General features: G+C 57.3%; 1 protein-coding gene across 5 annotated transcripts in view; it reads right to left on the reverse strand.

The window, feature by feature from the left end:
* Positions 1–18794, reverse strand: part of Kcnn3 (potassium calcium-activated channel subfamily N member 3) — a 133942-nt gene that overhangs the window by 110627 nt on the left and 4521 nt on the right. Inside the window, exon 1 of one of the 5 annotated variants that reach the window (XM_021249353.2) lies at positions 2944–3579. The exons of the other annotated variants lie outside the window; for them this stretch is intronic. Coding sequence (XP_021105012.1) covers positions 2944–3054 — 111 coding nt within the window. The 5' untranslated portion in view covers positions 3055–3579. Of the gene's footprint in view, positions 1–2943; positions 3580–18794 lie in introns of those variants that run through there. 5 annotated transcript variants of the gene reach the window in all.

An 18794-nucleotide genomic window follows, 5' to 3' on the forward strand; every position in this document is an offset into this window, starting at 1 on the left:
GCCCCATGCTTGGCTCAGACAGGGTCTGAGCCAAGGTCACCCCTGTGACCCCAGAACTGCTTTTCTGCCTCCCCAAGGGCCCTCCCTGCTGCGGCCACCAGGCCCCCTGGGAAGCATGTCCACAGCCCCACACTGCTGTGCTCTGGCTCCGTCCCCCGTCTCTGCCCGCCGCTGAACCCGAATCTGCTCACACCCCTGCCACTAGAGGCCGGAGGGAGGCTCTGGGTCTGACTCACCCAGGCACAGAACAGGGCCCACGGATGGGGCGTCCAGCAGAGGACCCCCTTAGGGTCCTGCTTGCCTCTTCCTGACCAAGCCTCAACGCATTCATCCATAAAAGGGGGCGGCAGGGGCAGTGACTTCGGCTGTCATCCTAAATACCCAGCGAGGGAGCTCAGCAAGGGGAGGTGCTTACCACAGGGGCTCAGCAAATCCGAGCCACAGAGCTGTCCCTGTGCTGCTGGGTGTGGCCCATGCCAGCCCTAGTGCTAGGCCCTTCCTAAGTATGTCTGGGGCTGAGCTGAGTGCGGCCTGTGGCTCCCCAGGAACTGCTCCCAGGAGTTTGATCCCTTCCCTGCCACCCCAGCCAGGGCCAGCTCCTCCACCTCTCCACCCCTCCCCGGAACAAGAGGCTGCCCCAACCACAGGCTTGTTGCTCTCGGGAGAAACCAGCAGCCAGGCATCTCCCCATGCTGGTTCTGCAGCCCCCAGGCTTCCAGCAGGACCCACTGGGCTAAGGCTGCAAGCACCCTCAGGCCCAGCCTCAGCCCTTATCAGATCAAAACCCCTAAGATTAGCAAGGGCTCAGGCAGGCTGAGGGAAAAGCTGGAGGGGGAGGGCCTAGCACTCTGGGAGGCTGAGGCAGGCGGGTCTCAAGCTCAAGCCCACCTGGGCAACTTAGAGACTTAGCAACTCGGCCTCAAAATAAAATATAAAGGCCTAGAAATATAGCTCAGTGAGACAGTCTTGGGATCAATCCCTAGCACCGAGGGGGGAAAAAGGTGGAGGCCCTAGATCCAGAGGCTGAAGCCCTTCAAAGCCAGGTCAAAATGCCCAGAGAGGATGCAGGCAGGTGAGCAGGGTCAGCAGGAGCCCTCTGCTCCAGACACCCCACTCGCTTCCACGGATCCCGAGGACAAGGCTCGTGGCAATGGTTACAACCCTGGGGGCACTTAATGCAGTCCAGCACCTTGGAGGACCCTGGAGAGAGCTGTCTGCGCCTGGCAGGCAAAGCCAGCTCTGCACAAGAGCCAAGCGGAGGGCCCGTGCGCCTGCCTTGGCGGCTGCCCACAAGTGGAAGGGTGCTGCCAGTGACAGACAGCAGGAGGGCTGAGCACTGCCCCACCAGCAGCAAGGGCCTGGGGAGGAGCAGACCCAGAGGGAGCGCACAGAGCCAGGCACCCTCCCCCAGCCCTCCCCCAGCCCCTCCATTATGCAAATCAAATGACTACACACATATTTGCATAATTCATGCGTTATTAATACGTGCTCTTGTCAGGCTTTTAGACTTTATAAAGCAATTTTGCTACCTTTAATGGAGAGTCAGAGACACTTTTCTACAGGGAGATGTTCTGTCTTTTTCTCATCAACACAGTAACGGTCTCTGGACCCTAAGTTAGGTAGAGTCTGCGGCAGTAATGAAGTGGCTTCCCAGCAGGAACATAAGCCAGCACAGTCCACGCCTTAGCCAAGAGTCTGTGGGGCTGGGCTCCCTAACACACCTGTTACTACCATGGCACCCAAGGGCTGTGCACACCCAGACTGGCGCATGGTGCCCAGCAGAGCAGAGCAGAGCAGAGCAGAGGAGGAGGAGAGACTGTAGATTTTATTATTGTGAAGTCACTTTGGATTACTGGATGACTTAATAACAAAATCCCTACTCTGCATTTTTATCACTTTTTAAAAATTGTTTTTACTCCACTATCAGAATTAATGCCCACAGTAAGCCTCACAGATTGGAAGGACAGCACTGAATTCCCATTTAGTGGTGAAGAAACTGAGGTACAGGGGAGACTTATTCACCCAAGATCAAATCTAGGCTCTCTGTATTCCCACTACTTTAGAGTTAGTAAATGCCTTGCCACTGCTCCCACCCATTTGCCTGCACAGACATCACAAATCACCTTTCCATTGCTCCCTATCTCCTTGCCAGGACAGGCATCACAAATCAATCTCAGCACTTCTCCCACCCACCTCAGACAGTACCTAAGAACCCTCACATCAAGCCCTTCTGGCAGTTGGTACCAATAGTTCAGAGTTGACACCCAGATAAAACCTGTCTGTGATTCCTGCACTATCTCCTGCCAACTGCTCAGCATCCAGCCAAGGCACTGATAGTGCCACAAGTTTCTGGGAATTGCCTGTGGGTTGGGCTTGGCCTGCTGCTCAGCCTCAGGAGCCAGACAGCCACTGCCAGGCTGCTCCCCAGGTCCTGACAGGCGCCAAGTGGAACCAGACGCACCTGTCTTCAGGAGCAGATCCGAAAGAGGGGCTGTCCTCACTACAGGGTCACAGCCACATGGGACCACTGAGGCCCACCTTGCCCACCTGCAGATGTCTGCTTCCAGAATGGACCTGGCCTTACTGGCGTAACTTGAGGTCAGCCAAGGGTTCCGCTAGCAAAGGGGCTGAGATGCCGTGGCACGAGCACACGTGCCCACACACTGCTCAGCCAGCCCTAGGGGCACACCTGTCCTCTTGCACACCCACCGGGCCTCCTCCAATCTGGGGAAACATTCCCACATCCCACAGCAGCCCCTCCGCGCCCTGAGTAAGAGCAACACATGCCTCAGGGTGTCCAGTGTGGGCCTCAGCACGTCTCTGCATCCAGGGTAAAGAAATAGAAATCCGCCCTCCCCAAGCCCGAGGGAGGTGGACAACCCTCTGCCCACCCCAAGGGCCGGACAAGGCCTCTCCCAGCCGCAGGCCACGCTGTCCCCTCACCTGCTCCTCTGCCCTCAGCTCACGGTGAGGCCCCTCCCACTCCCCGGGGAGGTCTCCAGGGCCCCAGGTCCGAGCCCCACTGCAACAGCATGGGCTTGTTCTCCAGATCATCGGGGTTCCCTCCCCGGGCTCAGGCGCCCCGAAGCTCTCTCAGGGAGGATGCGGAGGCAGCCGTACTGCACGCTAGGGTAGCATCTGCCTGAGGGGAGCGGTTATCGCTGCCTGTTCAGAGAGCCGGTTCAGGGAGGACAGGGTGGCTCCGTCTTGTTTTCGTTGTACATTCTGTAGGCCGGCGTCCCCCTCACCGTCTGCCCCGTGAGCACACGGCCCCCAGCACTCGGCCGTAGCCCTTAGCTGGCCGCAGCCAGTGCTCGGAGTCCCTCCGCCTGAGCAGAAAGCCTGGCCTTCAGAAGCCCTCGTCCGCGCTGCGTTTGAGGACTGCCCTTTGGGGTGCTGACTGTGCGCTCTGCACGTCGCTGGTGCTGTCACTGCACTGTGACGCGGCCTCGGAGCAGCCCCAGCCCGACCTGCAGTGGACGAAGACCCCGAGCACAGAGCTAGTGAGTGAGGGGCGCAGCCGGGCGGGCGCTGGGGCAGCCCGGCCCCCACCCGACTCTCGCCACGTCCCCACTGCCCCTGCCGACCTGTCCTTGTTCACCGCCACACCCTAGCACTGCCGGCCCCAATGCCCTTGTCTCCTGGCAACCCCGAGCACCGCCACGCTGGCCTGGGGAGAGGGCACTGCCACAAGGGAGCCCGATGTCCACGGCTCACACTGAGAGGCAGGGGCCAGCGGGTGCACCTCGGGTCAGAGGTCAAATCCGGCGCACCCCCCTGCCCGGGGCAGAGGGCCAGCCAGCCTCTGGGGACACCGTGGCGGGAGAGGCCAGGAGGACCACGGGGAGGCACTGACAGCGCCAGGGTGGCTGGAGGCGGGCAGCCAGCAGGGACTCTGAGCCGCGGGGTGAGCATCGCTCACGGAGCCACAGGCCGGAGGACCCAGGTTTGCTCCCGGGATTGGGATTCCCTCCGGCCCTTCAAGCCAGGACACCCGCGGGGAACCCACCCCAGAGGCTTCCCGGGAGGTCGCCTCCCGCCAGGCAGGCGGGGCTGCCCTGCCCACTGTGTATCTAATCCCCTCCCACAATCACCCCAGGGGCTGCGCACCCGCGCGCGCCCGCACACACAGACGCCAGCTCAGGGAGGCCAGCCGGCCCTCAGTCCAGCGTGCCTGGGTCCTTGCGGTTCCTCCCGCATCCGCTCCTGGAGCTTTGAGAGAGCAGGGAGAGGGTGGAGGGCGTCTCCTTCGGGCCCAGCTGGAAACCAGCAGAGGGGTCCCAGAGGAGCCCCAGCAGGGCGCGGGTGCCGGCGGGGCCACCTGCTTCCCGCCCCGGGGGGGGGGGGGCTGGATTTGGAGCAGGGCTGGAAGGTGGCTGAGCCGCAGCACAGACATCCACACCTCCCGGGCTCCGGGCGCCTTTCAGCCAACACCCCAGCTCCTCAGACAGGGGCTCCTGGTCCTCCCTGGTCTGCTCTCCCGGGAAAACTTTTCTCCCCTGCCCCAGGAACGCCGGGCTCTCCAACTGTGGGCCTCCGTCCTGCTCTTCCTTCCACTCAGAAACCCCCCTCTTTGGCTCCTGAAGTCCTAGCCACAGCGCAAGACCCGTCCCTTTACGAAGGCTCCGGATTGTACTGTCCTCACAGGCCCATGTCACCTGCGTCCAGCGCGCACCGTCGGCCTCACCCACATGCCGCCCTCTGTGTCCCCAACACCCAGGGCCAGCACGTGGCACAGAGGGGCAGCGTCTTCCCCGAGGTCCTCACGCTCAGGCATCGGCTCAGACCTCCGCCGACATCAAGCCCTGTCCCCCCTGGACGCCGGCCCTCAGCTCAGCCAAGCGCCACTTCCCAGGGTGGCCGATGGGGCATCCTGGCCCGCTCACCTCCGGCCGGAACCCTGTCTCCCACTCACAGGAGCAGAAATGATAGCCCCACGTCGCCCTGGCAACTCCGTCTCCCCAGATGGGGACTGAGGCTCCACTGTTGGAGGAAACCAACACCACAGGCGAGATGAAGCAGGCCTGGCAGGGCAGCCCCGAGATGTGGCCTCGCAGGGCCCAGGGTTCCCAGCATCCTCGCCTGGCCTGGGCTTCGAAGCCCATCAACCCCCGGCTGCCTGTTCCCCGCACATCCCAGCTGACCAGTGCTCTCCCCACACAGGCTCCACGGGGTCCCCACCTTGCCGTTCACACGCCAGACTTCCCAGGACACAAAGACGGGAAAACAGAAGTGCGGAGGCCTGAGGCATCTGCACCTGAACTTAGGGCTTCCCGCTCTGGTCCGGAGAACTTGGTAACACAGGGCTGCCCTTGGGAAAGGGGCAGAAGGCGCAGAACTGCCGCTGACAGAGCAGCTGGGCTCATCTTCCCATTGGCCCTTGTGAGCAGCCTGCGGGAAGGAGTCACCTAACGAGGCCTCCTCAACCACCCCCCACCACACCTGGGGCCAGGAAGTCCTTGGCTCCAGCAAGCATCGCTGGCCCTTCCCGCTAGATGCCTGTGACCTCCCTCCCCTGGCTGAGATGACAAAACCTCTCCAGACTTAGCTAAGTGTCTCCACGGGAGCAAAGGCACCCTCATTGGTAATCTCTGATCCGAAGGCCAGTTAGATCCCAGGGCTCAAGAAAAGGAAGAGGCCCTGCCTCTTCTCACCTTCTCTCCCACGCGTGCTCCTCCTGGTCCCCAGCTGGCTCCGAGGCCACTCTGCACCCTCTCCCTCCTCTGCCAGGGAGGGTGGCCTGTCACAAGCATCCCCTAGCACCCACACTCGCGGAGGGGGGATCAACGCTGACTAAGTGTCCCTGGGTCAAGGTCCTCCTTAACACCACGAACTCCTGGAAGGTGAGGAGGACTCCCTGCCTCCCCTGAGCAGCAGTTGGACAAGCAGATTCAGCAATTAAGTCACTGAAGTAAAACAGCCAACAAGAGTCAGGATCCAGCTTCAAGCCAGGTCGAAGCCCCACATCCAGCAGCGGGGGGGCCTTGGTCCATGGGCACCAGTACCCCACCCCCTGGGCCCGGCTCTCAGCACCAGACACTGGGAGGCTTGGGAGAGGGGTTTTTTCTGGTACTGAGGACTGAACTCAGGGACACTCTACCACTGAGCGACATCCCAGCCCCTTTTATTATTTGGAGGGGGGGTGGATCTTGCTAAGTTCCCAGGGTGGCTACAAAGGTGTGATTCTCCTGCCTCAGCCTCCTGAGTAGCTGGGATTGCAGACATGCACCACCATGCCTGGCAAAGGAAAGGATCTTAGAAACCATTCCTCTCCTTTCCTCGCTCTTGTGCCAGTCTTAAAGGAAACAGCTGCAGGGGCTTCTGAGGGTCCCTAAGAGCCTGGGAACTCCATGGGCTTTGGGCGCTGGCTGACAGAGCAGTTAAACATGGGGCTGGTGACCCCAGTATGGAGCCCTTACTGCAAGGCCTTGAGCTAGCTGTTCCTCCTCTCTGGGCTGTAGACCCCTCCCTCCTCGTGCTCTGTGGAGCTGAAGGTGCTGGGAAAGCAGGAACATGCATCTGTGCTGCTCTGCATTACTGCAGGACCTTTCCATACATCAGGCCTCTCGGTCACACAGGGAGAACTCTGCCATCTATGTCCCTCTCTCTCTCCCTCCCTCCCTCCCTCCCTCCTCTCTTTTTTTCTTTTTTTTGGTACCAGGGATTGAACTCGGGTCCTTGTGCTTGCAAGGCAGGCGGCAGAATGACTCTCTCTTTTTCCAGCGGCTCTCAGGCCAGCACATGGCAGGGAGCTAGGACCTGGAAGGCTGGTCTGACCCAGGAGAGCCCTGGCAACTGCCAGGGACCTTGGGGGAGTGAACACCACGGTGCTGGAGGAACAGAATTGATGTGCAAGTTTTCAAAGGTGTCCAGCCAGCCTTCCCACAACTGCCCTCTGTCACGGGTGGAGCCCAGGCCGATGCCGTCCACAGTTCCGGGTGCTGTTCTCACAGCTTCTGGGCCACACGCTACTCACACTGTACTGAAACTGACACGCTTCAAACCCAACACGTCCAGCACAAACCCCTCTCTTCCCCCAGAACTGCTTCTCCCAAGGTCTTCTCCAACCAGTTAGCAGAGACTCCCTCCTTCCAGTTGCTTGGGCCAAAAGTCTTACCCATCCTCAACTTCCCCTTTCACTCACCGAAGTCACCCGCAGCGCCTTCCTTCCAAACTTTCCATTCTTGCCATCACAAATCACCACCTGGCCTAAATCACCACAGCTCACCCGACTGTCCTCAGCCTTTGCAGGGCTCCCTGTCTGTTTCGAGCTCTTCATCTGGAATCCACACGCCCTGCACCTCTCTTCTCACCACACATCCACAGCCCTGCAGAGTCCATCTGGCCCCTCTGGCCCCAGCTCCCCATCACTCAGCTGCCCCACAGTCAGCCCCACAGGTGCCCCAGCGGCCCTGAGAACTAACTTTCCAGTCCACAGACGCAGCCGGAGCCCCTCCTGCGCCTGCAGTGCTGCTGGTGCCACTAACCTTCACGTGCACTTCGCTGTCCAACTTTAATGTACAAAGCGGTGCAGTCTTCGCTTACTAGAAAACTCTTAGGTATGTCTGCGATAACGTGGATGTTTACTTAACTATCAATTTTGGAAACCCTATACAGGCCCTTACTCAATCTGATAAAAGCCAGTGGTGACAAACCTACTACCAACATCATATTAAATGGGGAAAAACTGAAAGCTTTTCCTCTAAAATCAGAAATAAGACAAGGGTGTCACCACTATCCTGTTCAACACAGTACTTAAAACATTAGAGCAATTAGCCAAGAGAAAGAAATAAAAGGGGACATGCATCTGCAGATGACATGATCCTCTACACAGAAGCCCCCCCGCAAATCCACCAAAGACTCTTACAATTAATAACCAAAATTCACTAATGTGGCAGGATACAAAATCAACACACACAAAATTCAATAGTGTTCCTGTACAGTAATAATGAACAAGCTGAGAAACAAATTAGGAAAAAACACCATTCACAACAGCACCAAGAAAAATCAAATACTTAGGAATTAGCCTAAGAAAATGAAAGGCCTCTGCAATGAAAACTACAGTACTCTGAAAAAGGAAATCAAAGAGGACATCAGAAAATGGGAAAACATCCCCTGTTGCTGAATAGGCAGAACCAATATAGTCAAAATGCCTCTACTTCCAAAACTGACACACAGATTTAATGCAATCCCAGTCAAAACACCAACAGCATACCTCACAGAGATGGAGAAAACAATCCTAAAATTCATATGGAATCAGAAGAGATTCAGAGTAGCAAAAGCAATGCTGGGTAACAAGAGCAAAGCAGGAAGCATCACGATCTCAGATTTGAAGTTATATTACAAAGCTACATGAACAAAAACAGCATAGCACTGGCACAAAAACAGACGTGCAGGTCAGTGGAACAGAAAAGAGGCTGCAGAAACAACTCCAAACACATGTAACTATCTGAGCTTTGACAAAGGGACCAAAAACACACACTGGAGGAAAGACAGCCTCTTTAATAAATGGTGCTGGGAAAACTGGCTGTCCACATGCAGAAGAATGACTGCAGACCCGTGTCTCTCATCAGGTACCCAACTACACTCAAAATGGATCCAGGAACTAATGTTAAACCAGAAACACGTAACCTGCTGGAAGATAAAATAGGTAAAACTCTTGAAATCAGAGGCGCAGGCTGGGACTTTCTGAACAGAGCCAGGTTGCACAGGAAAAAGTTCTGAGAATCAACAAATGGGATCCTGTGAAATTACAAACCTTCTGCACAGCCAAAGAAACAGCCAAAGACTGAAAGACAACCCACAGAATGGGAAAAACTTTGCCTGCTATTCCTCAGGAAGAGGACTCGTATGTGGAACATATAAAGAACTCAAAAATAGTAGATCCCCAAAATAAAAGACTCGATCAAACATGGGCAAGTTGGGCGGGGATTTAGCTCAGTGGTTCCGGCCCCTGCCTTGCAAGCACAAGGTTCCAAGTTCAATCCCCAGTACCAAAAAAAAAAAAAAAAAAAATCCAAACAAACAGGGACAAGTGAAATGAACAAATGAAATGAACATGGACAACAGAAGTGAACAGAACAGATCACCACCACAGCTGGCTTCACAAAATAAATACAAATGGCCAAAAATTCTTGAGGAAATGCTCAACATCGCTGGCCACTAGAGGAATGTAAATTAAACCACTCTGAGATTCCACCTCACCCCAGAAAGAAGGGCCATCGGCAAGAAATCAAATAATAACAAATGCTGGTGAGGCTTTGAGGAAAAAAGAGCCCTTCTACATTGCTGGTGGGAATGTAAACTGCCACAACCACTACAGAAATCACTGGGCGGATTCCTCAAAACACTAAAACTAGGCATTCCATTTGACCCAGCTATCCCCCTTCTAGGTATCTTCCCAAGAGGGTTAAAGATATCATATTACAGTGATCCATGCACAGCCATGTTTATAGAATTCAGAATTGCTAAATCCTGGAAGCAGCCTATATTACATGTCCATCAACAAAAGAATGGATAAAGAAGATGTAGTATTAACACACAATGGAGTACTACTCTGCCATAAAGAAGGATAAACTTGAGTCATTTGTAGGAAAATGGATGCGCCTTGAGACCATCATGTTAAGTGAAATAAATCAGACACACGGGTTAAATATTGCACGGTTTCTCTTATATGAGAAACCGAAATTATAAATGAAGAGCAAAGCTAGATAATAGGAAATAGGGAGATAGATCTTTCTCAAATGGGCAGGGGATCAAGTGATGGAGGGAGGAGGTGGGAGGGAAGGAAAGAGGCTGAAAAGAAGAACGAAGATGTGCTATGCACTTGTGCCGACTCCACATGAGGAACGTAAGCATCAGGACTGTAAACATGCACTAATATCATAAAAACAAAAATAAAAATTTTGCAGCCCTTACATTCAGATTGCATATTTCCAGTGAAGATTTAGTGTCTGATTGAGATGGGTTGTATTCAGTATAAAAAATAGATTGTTCCTTTTTTTTTAATAATTTTTACACTAATGACATATCAAATTTATAATATTTTGGCCATACCAGGTTAAGTGAAAAATACTAACATTGATCTCATATCTCTTCTCCCCTGCATGGGGGGGGGGGGCACTGGGGACTGAACCCAGGGCCTTTGCACTGAGCTACATCCGCATCCTTTTTTATTTTTTATTTTCTTTGGTACCGGGGATCAAACTCGGGTTCTTGCGCTTGCGCAGCAGGCGGCAGAACCACTGAGCTAAATCCCCGGCCTTATTTTCTTGAGACGGGGTCTTGAAAGTCGCTAAGTTGCTCAGTCTGGGCTGAGACTTGCAGCCCTCCTGCCTCGGCCTCCCAGACTGTTGGTCCTATGGGCGATCACCACCACGCCTGGCTTCTTACTTTTCAAAATATCGCTGCTAGAACACCTAGGGACAGAGTTGGCTCCCGTTCTATTTCTGTTAAACGGCGCTGTACAGACCCAACCAGCATACTCCTGACCCAGGGTTCTGCCGCTGCTCTTCCCCCACCCTGAGAGAGCTGCCTGTCCCAGCCTCTCTCGCTGATGGTCAGGCTCCGTGAGGCGGCCCTGAACTCTTATTTAAACTACGCCCCCCAAGCCCTGCTCCCATCCAGCCTTCTTTGTCTTCACAACACTCGGAGCATAATATGTAATGAACTGATCTCGTTTACTTCCAGGCTCACCTACTGAAACATGAGTTCCTGAGGGCCAGGGTTTTGGCTCTTTTTCTCCTTCTGCCCGAGGTGCTTTACCAATATGCTGGCACAAAACAAGCGCTTGATGGCTATTTAGTGGGTGAGTGAAATTCCCGCTCTGCCTGAGCTGCCTCCTCAGCAGGATGGGTCTCAAGGGCAGTTCGGGCACACAGCAGGTCCTTAGAGCTGCTGGGTCGAGCTGATCCGGTGCCAGGTCACTGGGGAAACAGAGGCAGCTCAGCTGAGTCACCCGACAGAAGGCAGCAGCACGAGCGGAGCCGCGGGGCCTTGAACGGAACACTGCGTCCCCGCCAGCCCCGCCCCTCTCCCCAACCTGGGAAAGCTCCTGCAGCCCGCAGCCGTGGGCACCTCCAGGGAAGGTACATTTCCTTTCCTTTCCATCGATTTCTGTTCTCCCAGTGAGAAGACAAATCTGCTTTGCTTCCACCAGAAGGCCTTGGGCCACGGTGCCTTGCATTATAGTAATTAAATCCCTGCTGCTAGGAGGGTTCAGGAGACAAACAGGCCTCCTGCCAAGGGCTGGCCAGCAGGGCCCGTCTCTGCTGTCTGCCGTGAGTGAGAAATCCACTTCCCACGATGCCTTCTCGGGTAGTCACGTGGGGGCGGGAAGATGGACTCTTCCATCGAACTCCACCACAGTCACTGCCCAGAGCCGCCACGACGATCCCCATCCTACGCCTGAGCCAGCTCGCTGCTCCCACTCCAGACAGTAACACAGAGGCCCTGGAACCAGGCCAGCCCAGGCCTGGGCAGGCGCCCTCGACACCCAGACCAGCCGATCGTCATGGAGAGTCGAAGGGCCACACACTCTGGGACGGCAGCTCCTCACTGGGCACTCACAACCCCAGGACACCAAGATCCAGGGTGCGGGGCCACCTCCCAGAGCGCACAGCCAGGGAGGCACTGAAGCCAGGTGAGCGGGCCGCACTGCCCGGCCAGGGGGATCGCAGGGAGGGTGGCCCAAGTGAAGGCCAGGTGGCCTTCAGAAATGAGGGCAGAGGCCAGCGGAAGGCAGGGAGCCTTGGCCTCAGGTCTGTGCGCCAAATCAGGGCCGCGGTTTGGCTTTGACTTGGTCAGAGCTCACAGCACAGCCACGAGTGTCAGTGGGGCCCAGAGCTCTTGGGGCAGCGGTTCCCACACAGATGCCCCTGGGACTCGGAGCTGAGGCAAGAGAGGCTGCCACCAGGGCAGACACTCTGGGGGCCTCCCAGGGAGGGGACAGGGCTGCAGGGCGGGCGCAGGCTGCTCGGTCTGTCTCCGGGTCTGTGGGGAAAGCCTGCACACCTGGCATCCATCATGCCCTTTGCCAGCTGCCCTCACTTTGGGGTCTCAGTCAGCTCATACCCTCGGGGATGGCACCGTCGCCCCATCGGCGGCTTGGAGACTTGGGGCATCACAAAGGCTGCTGAGGCTCAGCTGCACCCCGCAGGCCGCACTGTCCCCAGCCGCAGCCCCAAGGTTCTGCATCCCCCTGACCTGGCCCCAGAGCACGGCGGGCATGGGCACAGGGGCGCAGGGGAGGGGAGACCTGAGGGAGAGGGCAGCTTCTTGGCTTGGACTTGCCCATCGGAGGGGACCCAAAAGGCGAATGCCACCTGAGGCTTGGCTTCAGACACAGCCCAGCCTCGAACCCCAGCAGCACTGCTCCCTCCACCGCTCTGAGCGTGGTCTGTCTGCTGTGCGATGGGGTGGTCACACCGCCTTGCCTGACTGCTGTGAGGATTCCAGGAGACAAACGCTCATTGCCTCCTCTCCCCATCTGCCCCTCCTCTCACTCCTGACTAAGACCCTTGTCACCTGGGAGTCATTTTGACAGAAGAGGAGTTTGTGTTCTAGGAGAACAGTGCGTCCTCTCAGGCTGCCAGGGATAGAGCCTTACATATGATCCCACCTGCCACCCACGAGGAGACCCTCATGACTCAGCCTCAGCCGAGTCTTGCTGTCAGCTCCCTCAATTCCCCCAATTCTTGAGGGATCCCGAGGTCCCCAGCAGACAGCGTGGACCCAGTCTGGCGCCTTGTGCCAGGACACCCTCCCACCGGGCTCAGGGCTCAGCACGCCTCTTCCCCAGGAGCAGGAAGCATCTCAGCAGAACCGAACACCAGGGCCAGCGCAGAGCAGGAGAGGCAGGAGCCAGGGGCCCAGCTGCGGATGGCTGAGTCTGATCCCAGGGCCACAGAGATCCCAGGAGAGACGGCAAAGGCCGAGGTCTCTCTATCGGGCTTGGACAAGAGTCCAGGGCCTGGGCCGGGGATTTAGCTCAGTGGTTTCGCCCCCTGCTGCACAAGCGCAAAGACCTGAGTTAGATCCCTGGTACCAAAAAAAGAAAAAGAGTCCGGGGCCAGGTGTGTGCCACTTTCTTTTTCAAGAAAAAGAAAAATCTTTTAAATTTTTGCAGCTCTGGGGATTGAATCCAGGATATGAGCCACGTTCAATCCCCCAGCTCCACCCTCAGCAAAAGGAATTAAAAGACCTCATTTCGGGCCGGGGATTTAGCTCAGTGGTTCCGTCGCCTGTCTCCCAACTGCAAGGTCCTGAGTTTGATCCCCCGTACAAAAAAAACACCTCATTTCAGACAAGCCGATGCCCCGGGCCACCCAGCTAATGGGCCGGGCACTGCCCCTGGGCTGTGGCGAAAGCCCAAGCTCCAGAGTGGAGCCCTGCCCAGCCCTGACTCCAGGCCTTAGGGACACGGACCCTCGGCACACCTGGAGCCTGTGCTGCTTCGGGACTGGAAAAAGAAACAGAGAGGAAGGACTAAAACGGAACTCTTGTCCTCCTGCTGCACCTTTACCACTTATGACGCTGAGGAGCCTTGGATAAGTCATGCATCTTCTCTGGGCCTTGGAGTCCTGTGGGGGACACACCTTGCCTGCCTTCCCCCTGGCCTGTGCAGCTTGGCCACTCGGGCCGAGTATGACACCACACAGGGTAGACACGGCCCAGCTGCCTGCCTGTCCGTGCCCCTGTCTGTCCGTCAGCGCAGAGCCCCTCCAAGGCAGTTGGGCCCAGAGCTACAGATTCCCCAGCCTCGCCCTGGGTGAAGGCAACATCCCCACGTGTCAAGGCAATCTGGGGAGCCAACATCTTACCCACTGGAAGCCGGAAAACAAAGAAAATGGCTAAGCCCCAATTTGTTAAAATCAGAAATTCCAAAAAAGAGAAAAGGTTCAGCAAAAAATCCCTGCTGGTGTAACCTTGCACGAAGGCAAACGGGTGCCAACTCGGGCGAGAGCACCAGGAGGAACTACCGCTTGCTGGCAGCCTGGGATGTGCCAGCCACTTCGCTAGCACTCACCCAGCCATTATCGGGGATGACTCACCAGGCTGGCGGATGCCAGCACCCCATTTCTAAATGGGGAAACTGAGGCCCCCAAGCCCTAAGGTGACCAGCAGTGAGGGGTGGGCCAGAATTAGCACCTGGACAGTTCTGCCCGCCTCCCCACAGGGTCCCCTCAGTTCAGAGCAGACCTCTGCCTCCTGACTGCTGGGCCACCCTGGGCAAGCTACAGCCATCACAGCTCCTCCATCCATGGCCTGAAGCCAAACACAGACAACGGCCTCTGCCTGCCGCTGACAGGCGCTACCTGCAAGCACCAAGGGGTGGGGACCCACGCAGCCCCTGTGAGCTCGGTCCTTCAGTCCTGCTTTCCTGCTGTCTGGCATAAGCACCCTTCTTGTTCTTCAAGAAAAATGCCCAACAAGCTGACTCAAACAGACAGATGCTGATTTGCATATTGTTTCACACATCATGTGCATGTGGCTCATCTAGTATCACCAAGGCTCTGCTCAGAATACAGCTCCGCTCACCCTGTGACCAGGCTTTGTAGGAAATTTAGCAACATGGCTTCCACACGGGCACACCAGGCCCACCATCCCAGGCCTCGGGTGGCCTCTCCCCAGAGCCCCTGGCTCTCAGCCTCCTCCTGGCCGGTCATCTCAAGCACTCTGACCTCCCTCCGGGCCCCCCAGAGTTTATTTTGCTCTTTCTCCACCTGTCTATTTGAGTGTCCGTGCCCAGTGAGTTACGCCCAGACCACCGATAGCCAAGTGCAGTGACTGCCGGTGGGATGAGGAGGTTCCCGAAGGCCAGGCCATCCAGCCACACCTTCCAGGAAAGCGGCCTCTCCTCTCCCTCTGAGAGCCGTCCAGAATCAGCAGGGGCAGCCTGTCGTAGGGGTGAGCCCTGCCAGGAGAAGCAGGGCACATCCCGATTATGAGCCCCCCTCCCGGTGCAGGCACCGACTGCTCTGCCGCCCCGGCACAGGGAGAGGTGACGCTGCGGGGCCCTCCAGCGACTGCTAAGAGCCACAGCTGGCGGATGCTGAGGCTCAGCCTGTGCCCAGCTCTGGGCTGGGTGCTGCGCCACAGGCAGGGGTGTGGTCCCCCTTACCAAGCAAGGAAACGGGCTCGGGGCTCAGTTGACCCCCTAGAGAGGCCCCCAGTTCATCACCGAGTTGAGATTTGAGCCAAGCCCTTCACTACCACACCTGGCCTCCAGTGCCAGCTAAGATGGCTGAGACAGGAACTGTGGGTCTGCAGGGCACAGAATGCCAAGCTCCTGGCGATTTCCTAAAGACTCCGCCCAACACGGTGCCACCCCCAGCCGTGTATCCCTGCCTGGGGCCTCTCAGGGTGAGGCCCGGCCTCGGCCCACCAGGCTTCTTTCCTCTCTCCTCTTCCTGCGCTCCTCATGCCAGAAACTTCGAGTTTTGCCGCCCACCTGCTCTGCACCCTTCATCCCAGGGCCATGTTCTCGCCTCAGAAAGCGGCCGGCCCAGGATCCCACTCCCTGCCGCCATCCTGGCCTGTCCAGGCCAGGGACCAACACTATGAACACGGACAGCCTGGAGCCAGGCCTGCTGCCCAAAGGGTGCACCTGAAGAAGTGGGTCTGCAGGGAGCCTGAACAAGACAGCAGCTCTCAGTCCTTGTGAGGGAACCGATCTGGAATCAGATCACAACACCCTGGCACAAGGAAAGCAGTCTGGTCTTACTCTTAAGCTAGAGAAAACCAAAGCCCAGCAAGGGGAAGACTTGACAAAGACCACATGAGCTAGAAGCAAGAGGTAGGAGGCCCTCCAAGGGCTCCTCTAACACAGAGGCAAGCCTCCCTCTGCTCCAGCTGCCCGAGTGAAGGCCCGAGGCACAGCCAGGGAGGAGGGCAGGGGGCTCACAGAATGGAGAAGAAAATTCCAGAGCCAATCACAGAGAAGCCTGAGAGGCCTCCTCAGCCAAACTCCCCGCCAGGCTTGTGGTGGGGTTTGGACCATGGAACCCAGCTGGTTTCAGGTCCCTGGAAACCTGAGCTTCATTCTAGAACTGTCTTCCCTGAGAAGAGCCTGAAACTGTGCCACTCAGCCATCTCGTCTGCGGAACATGGTTTGCTGCGATGCCTCTGGGCCCGGGGTAGGGATCTGAAAAGACAAGCCTGAGCATCCGAGGCAGGACGGAAGGTCACGCAGCCCATCCCGGGGAAGGGGCCATAGCCAGGGCTGGCAAAGGCACGAGGACCAAGGGCGGAGCCGGGCAGGGGTGAGAGGCCCAGAGCTGTGTGTGGAGGTGCACGCCAGCTTTGGGGTCCTCCCGCTTCCCCATGTGCTCCACACCCCACACCTCTCCACTGCCCTGGGGGAGCATCTCGAGGACCGCCATGGATGTCCACAGCTCACCTGACCCGGCCACCCAGGGGCGCCCTTGCCCCGGCTCTCTCGGTGCCTTCCCCGGCCTCCTTGCCTATCTCTTGGGAAAGTTCCTCTTGCCCCAGCAGTTACATCACCGGTCTAGGCCCACAGACCTTGATTCATCTCTTTTAAAAACATAAGCAAAAGGGCCAGGGATTTAGCTCAGTGGTTATGCTGCCTGCCTCACAAGCGCAAGGACCCGAGTTCGATCCCCGGTACCCTAAATAAATAAATAAATACATAAGCACTTCGGGCTCCAAGTATAACTCGGTGGTAGAGCAATTCCCTGGCATGAACAAGGCTGTGGATTCAATTCCTAGCCCCGAGTCTTAAAAAAAGGCAGTTTATCCAGCAGCAGCAGGAAGGGAAAGGCACAAACTTGAGCTTCGCTGGGCCAGGACCGCTAGCAGCACCGCACCCAGGGCAGCGGCTGCCTGGCCTGTGATCTCAGCTGCAGCTGGAGCCGGGAGCACCACCTACCCTAGGACCAGGTATCAGGCCGTCCGGCCCCACCGTCCGCCCTGTCTCGGCCTACACTCACCGTGCAGCGCTGGGCATGAGGACGAGCCGTGGCCCTGCCCACCCTCCCAGCTCCGAGCCCCACGAGCTCCTGGGCAGGACCTCCAGGTCCTCACCGAGAACAGACTAGAATTCCCCGCCCCACCAGCTCTGAGAGCAGCAGCCTTAGAATCCCCACCCTCACTATCTGAAGACGAACCGGTGACTGTCTTCTCACTGTCTCCCTTTGGGGCTGGAGAAAGGAGCAAAGCATGGACCAGTGGAGGCGCTGGTCCCTGTCACGGAGCTGAGTGAAGGGGCCTTCCAGCGCCACACAGCACCCCCACCTTCTCCCCGAACGTGCTTCGTGGAGAACTGCGGGAACCACGCCCTCCGTGCAGGTTCGCACTTCCACCCTGGGATCTGATGCACTGCACGGGTGACTCAAACTGCTGTTTGCTTTCTTCTTCTTTCTTCTGATGATGGCCTCACAAATCCCCACTCCTGAAAGCTAAGTGGAGAAACACAGGTCACCAAATAGCTTTCTAATTCGCCAGTGCAGGGGACAGATGCCACCGCCATTGGCCAGTGCCCAGCACCTGCCTGACCCCACTGTGGGGACGGGAAGTCTCCCCAGGGCAGTTATAAATAGTGCGTGACACGCAAAGGAAAGCATACATGAAAGTTAGCTGCCCCTGTGGATTACAAATGTTTGACTCATTTGCTGACTGTCCACAAAGATTATAAATAACATGGCCAGCGTCAGGGGCAGGGGTGTCACCCTGCCGGAACCCGCTTGCCCTCCCGAGCCAATGCACTCAGAATGACCTGTGGCTGGCGCCCTTGGCAGCTGGCTCTGGCTCCTGCCGTCGCCAGATCCCTCACAGCTCCTGCCTTCTGCAGCCCGCAGGTCATCGAAGGGAGGGCTAAGGAGGGGGTGATGCCTCTTCTGAAACCACCAGGATGTGCTCCAACCATGTCCACCTCTGTTCACCCAGGCTGCCACTTCTGCCCTTCTGCTGACAGGCCAGCCCTGCTGGGATGGGGATAGCACCGCAGGGCTGGGAATGTAGTACAGAACTAGACCACGTGCTTAGCATGTGCTGCCCTGGGTTCAATCCCCAACACCAAAAAATAAAAAGGAAGAAAGAACGGGGATGCTCTCCATCATTCCAGCTGGAGGCTGGGGTTGAACTCACTGACCTCTGCAAAGAGACTGGCACCAGGCTGGCCCTGCCCTGGGGGACACCACTGTCTTTGAGGACAGTGGAACCAGGAACTGGGCACCTCCGTGCATCCAGAGAAGCCTGTCCTGCCTGGGCAGCCCCCATATGGGCCCCGAAGAGGGAAGGGTAACTAGAGGGGAGGAGCAGGGGGCAGCTGAAGCAAACACCATCCCATATACCATCGCATAAGTGCCTCTGTCTGCAGCCTGGGTCACCCAGCACCAGGCCAGCCCCGGGCAGCAGGGAAGGGTGGAGGGCAAGAAGTCGGTGGGACAGCAGGAGAAGTATGAAGCGAGCCGAGGTCCCATGAGGCTGGGGCTGGGGAAGTGGTTTTCGCTTGTACAGGATCAGCAGAAGCAGAGAGCCCCCTGCTGCACCAACCTCCCCCGCCTCCCAAGCGGGACCTGTGGCTGCAGAGAAATCAGGCCCGTGGTGACTGAGCAGTGGGACAGAGGAGCCAGCTCAGCCACCAACAAGACGGCAGGGCAGGGCGGGGAGTCCTCTGCCTGACAGGCAGGAAGGACAGGAAGGCCCATCCCCAACCCTCTCTGGACCCAGAGGCGGGAGAACAGCAGGCAGCTTAAGGCAAGGGGTCATGGGCCCCAAACCAGCTCTAGAAGGAAATGAAGAAAGAGTCCCCAAATTCCCATTGCTCCAAC

Source organism: Heterocephalus glaber, unplaced genomic scaffold (assembly GCF_053883595.1).
Source record: "Heterocephalus glaber isolate CG9 unplaced genomic scaffold, H.glaber_assembly_v1.0 deba00001795, whole genome shotgun sequence".
NCBI lineage: Eukaryota > Metazoa > Chordata > Mammalia > Rodentia > Bathyergidae > Heterocephalus > Heterocephalus glaber.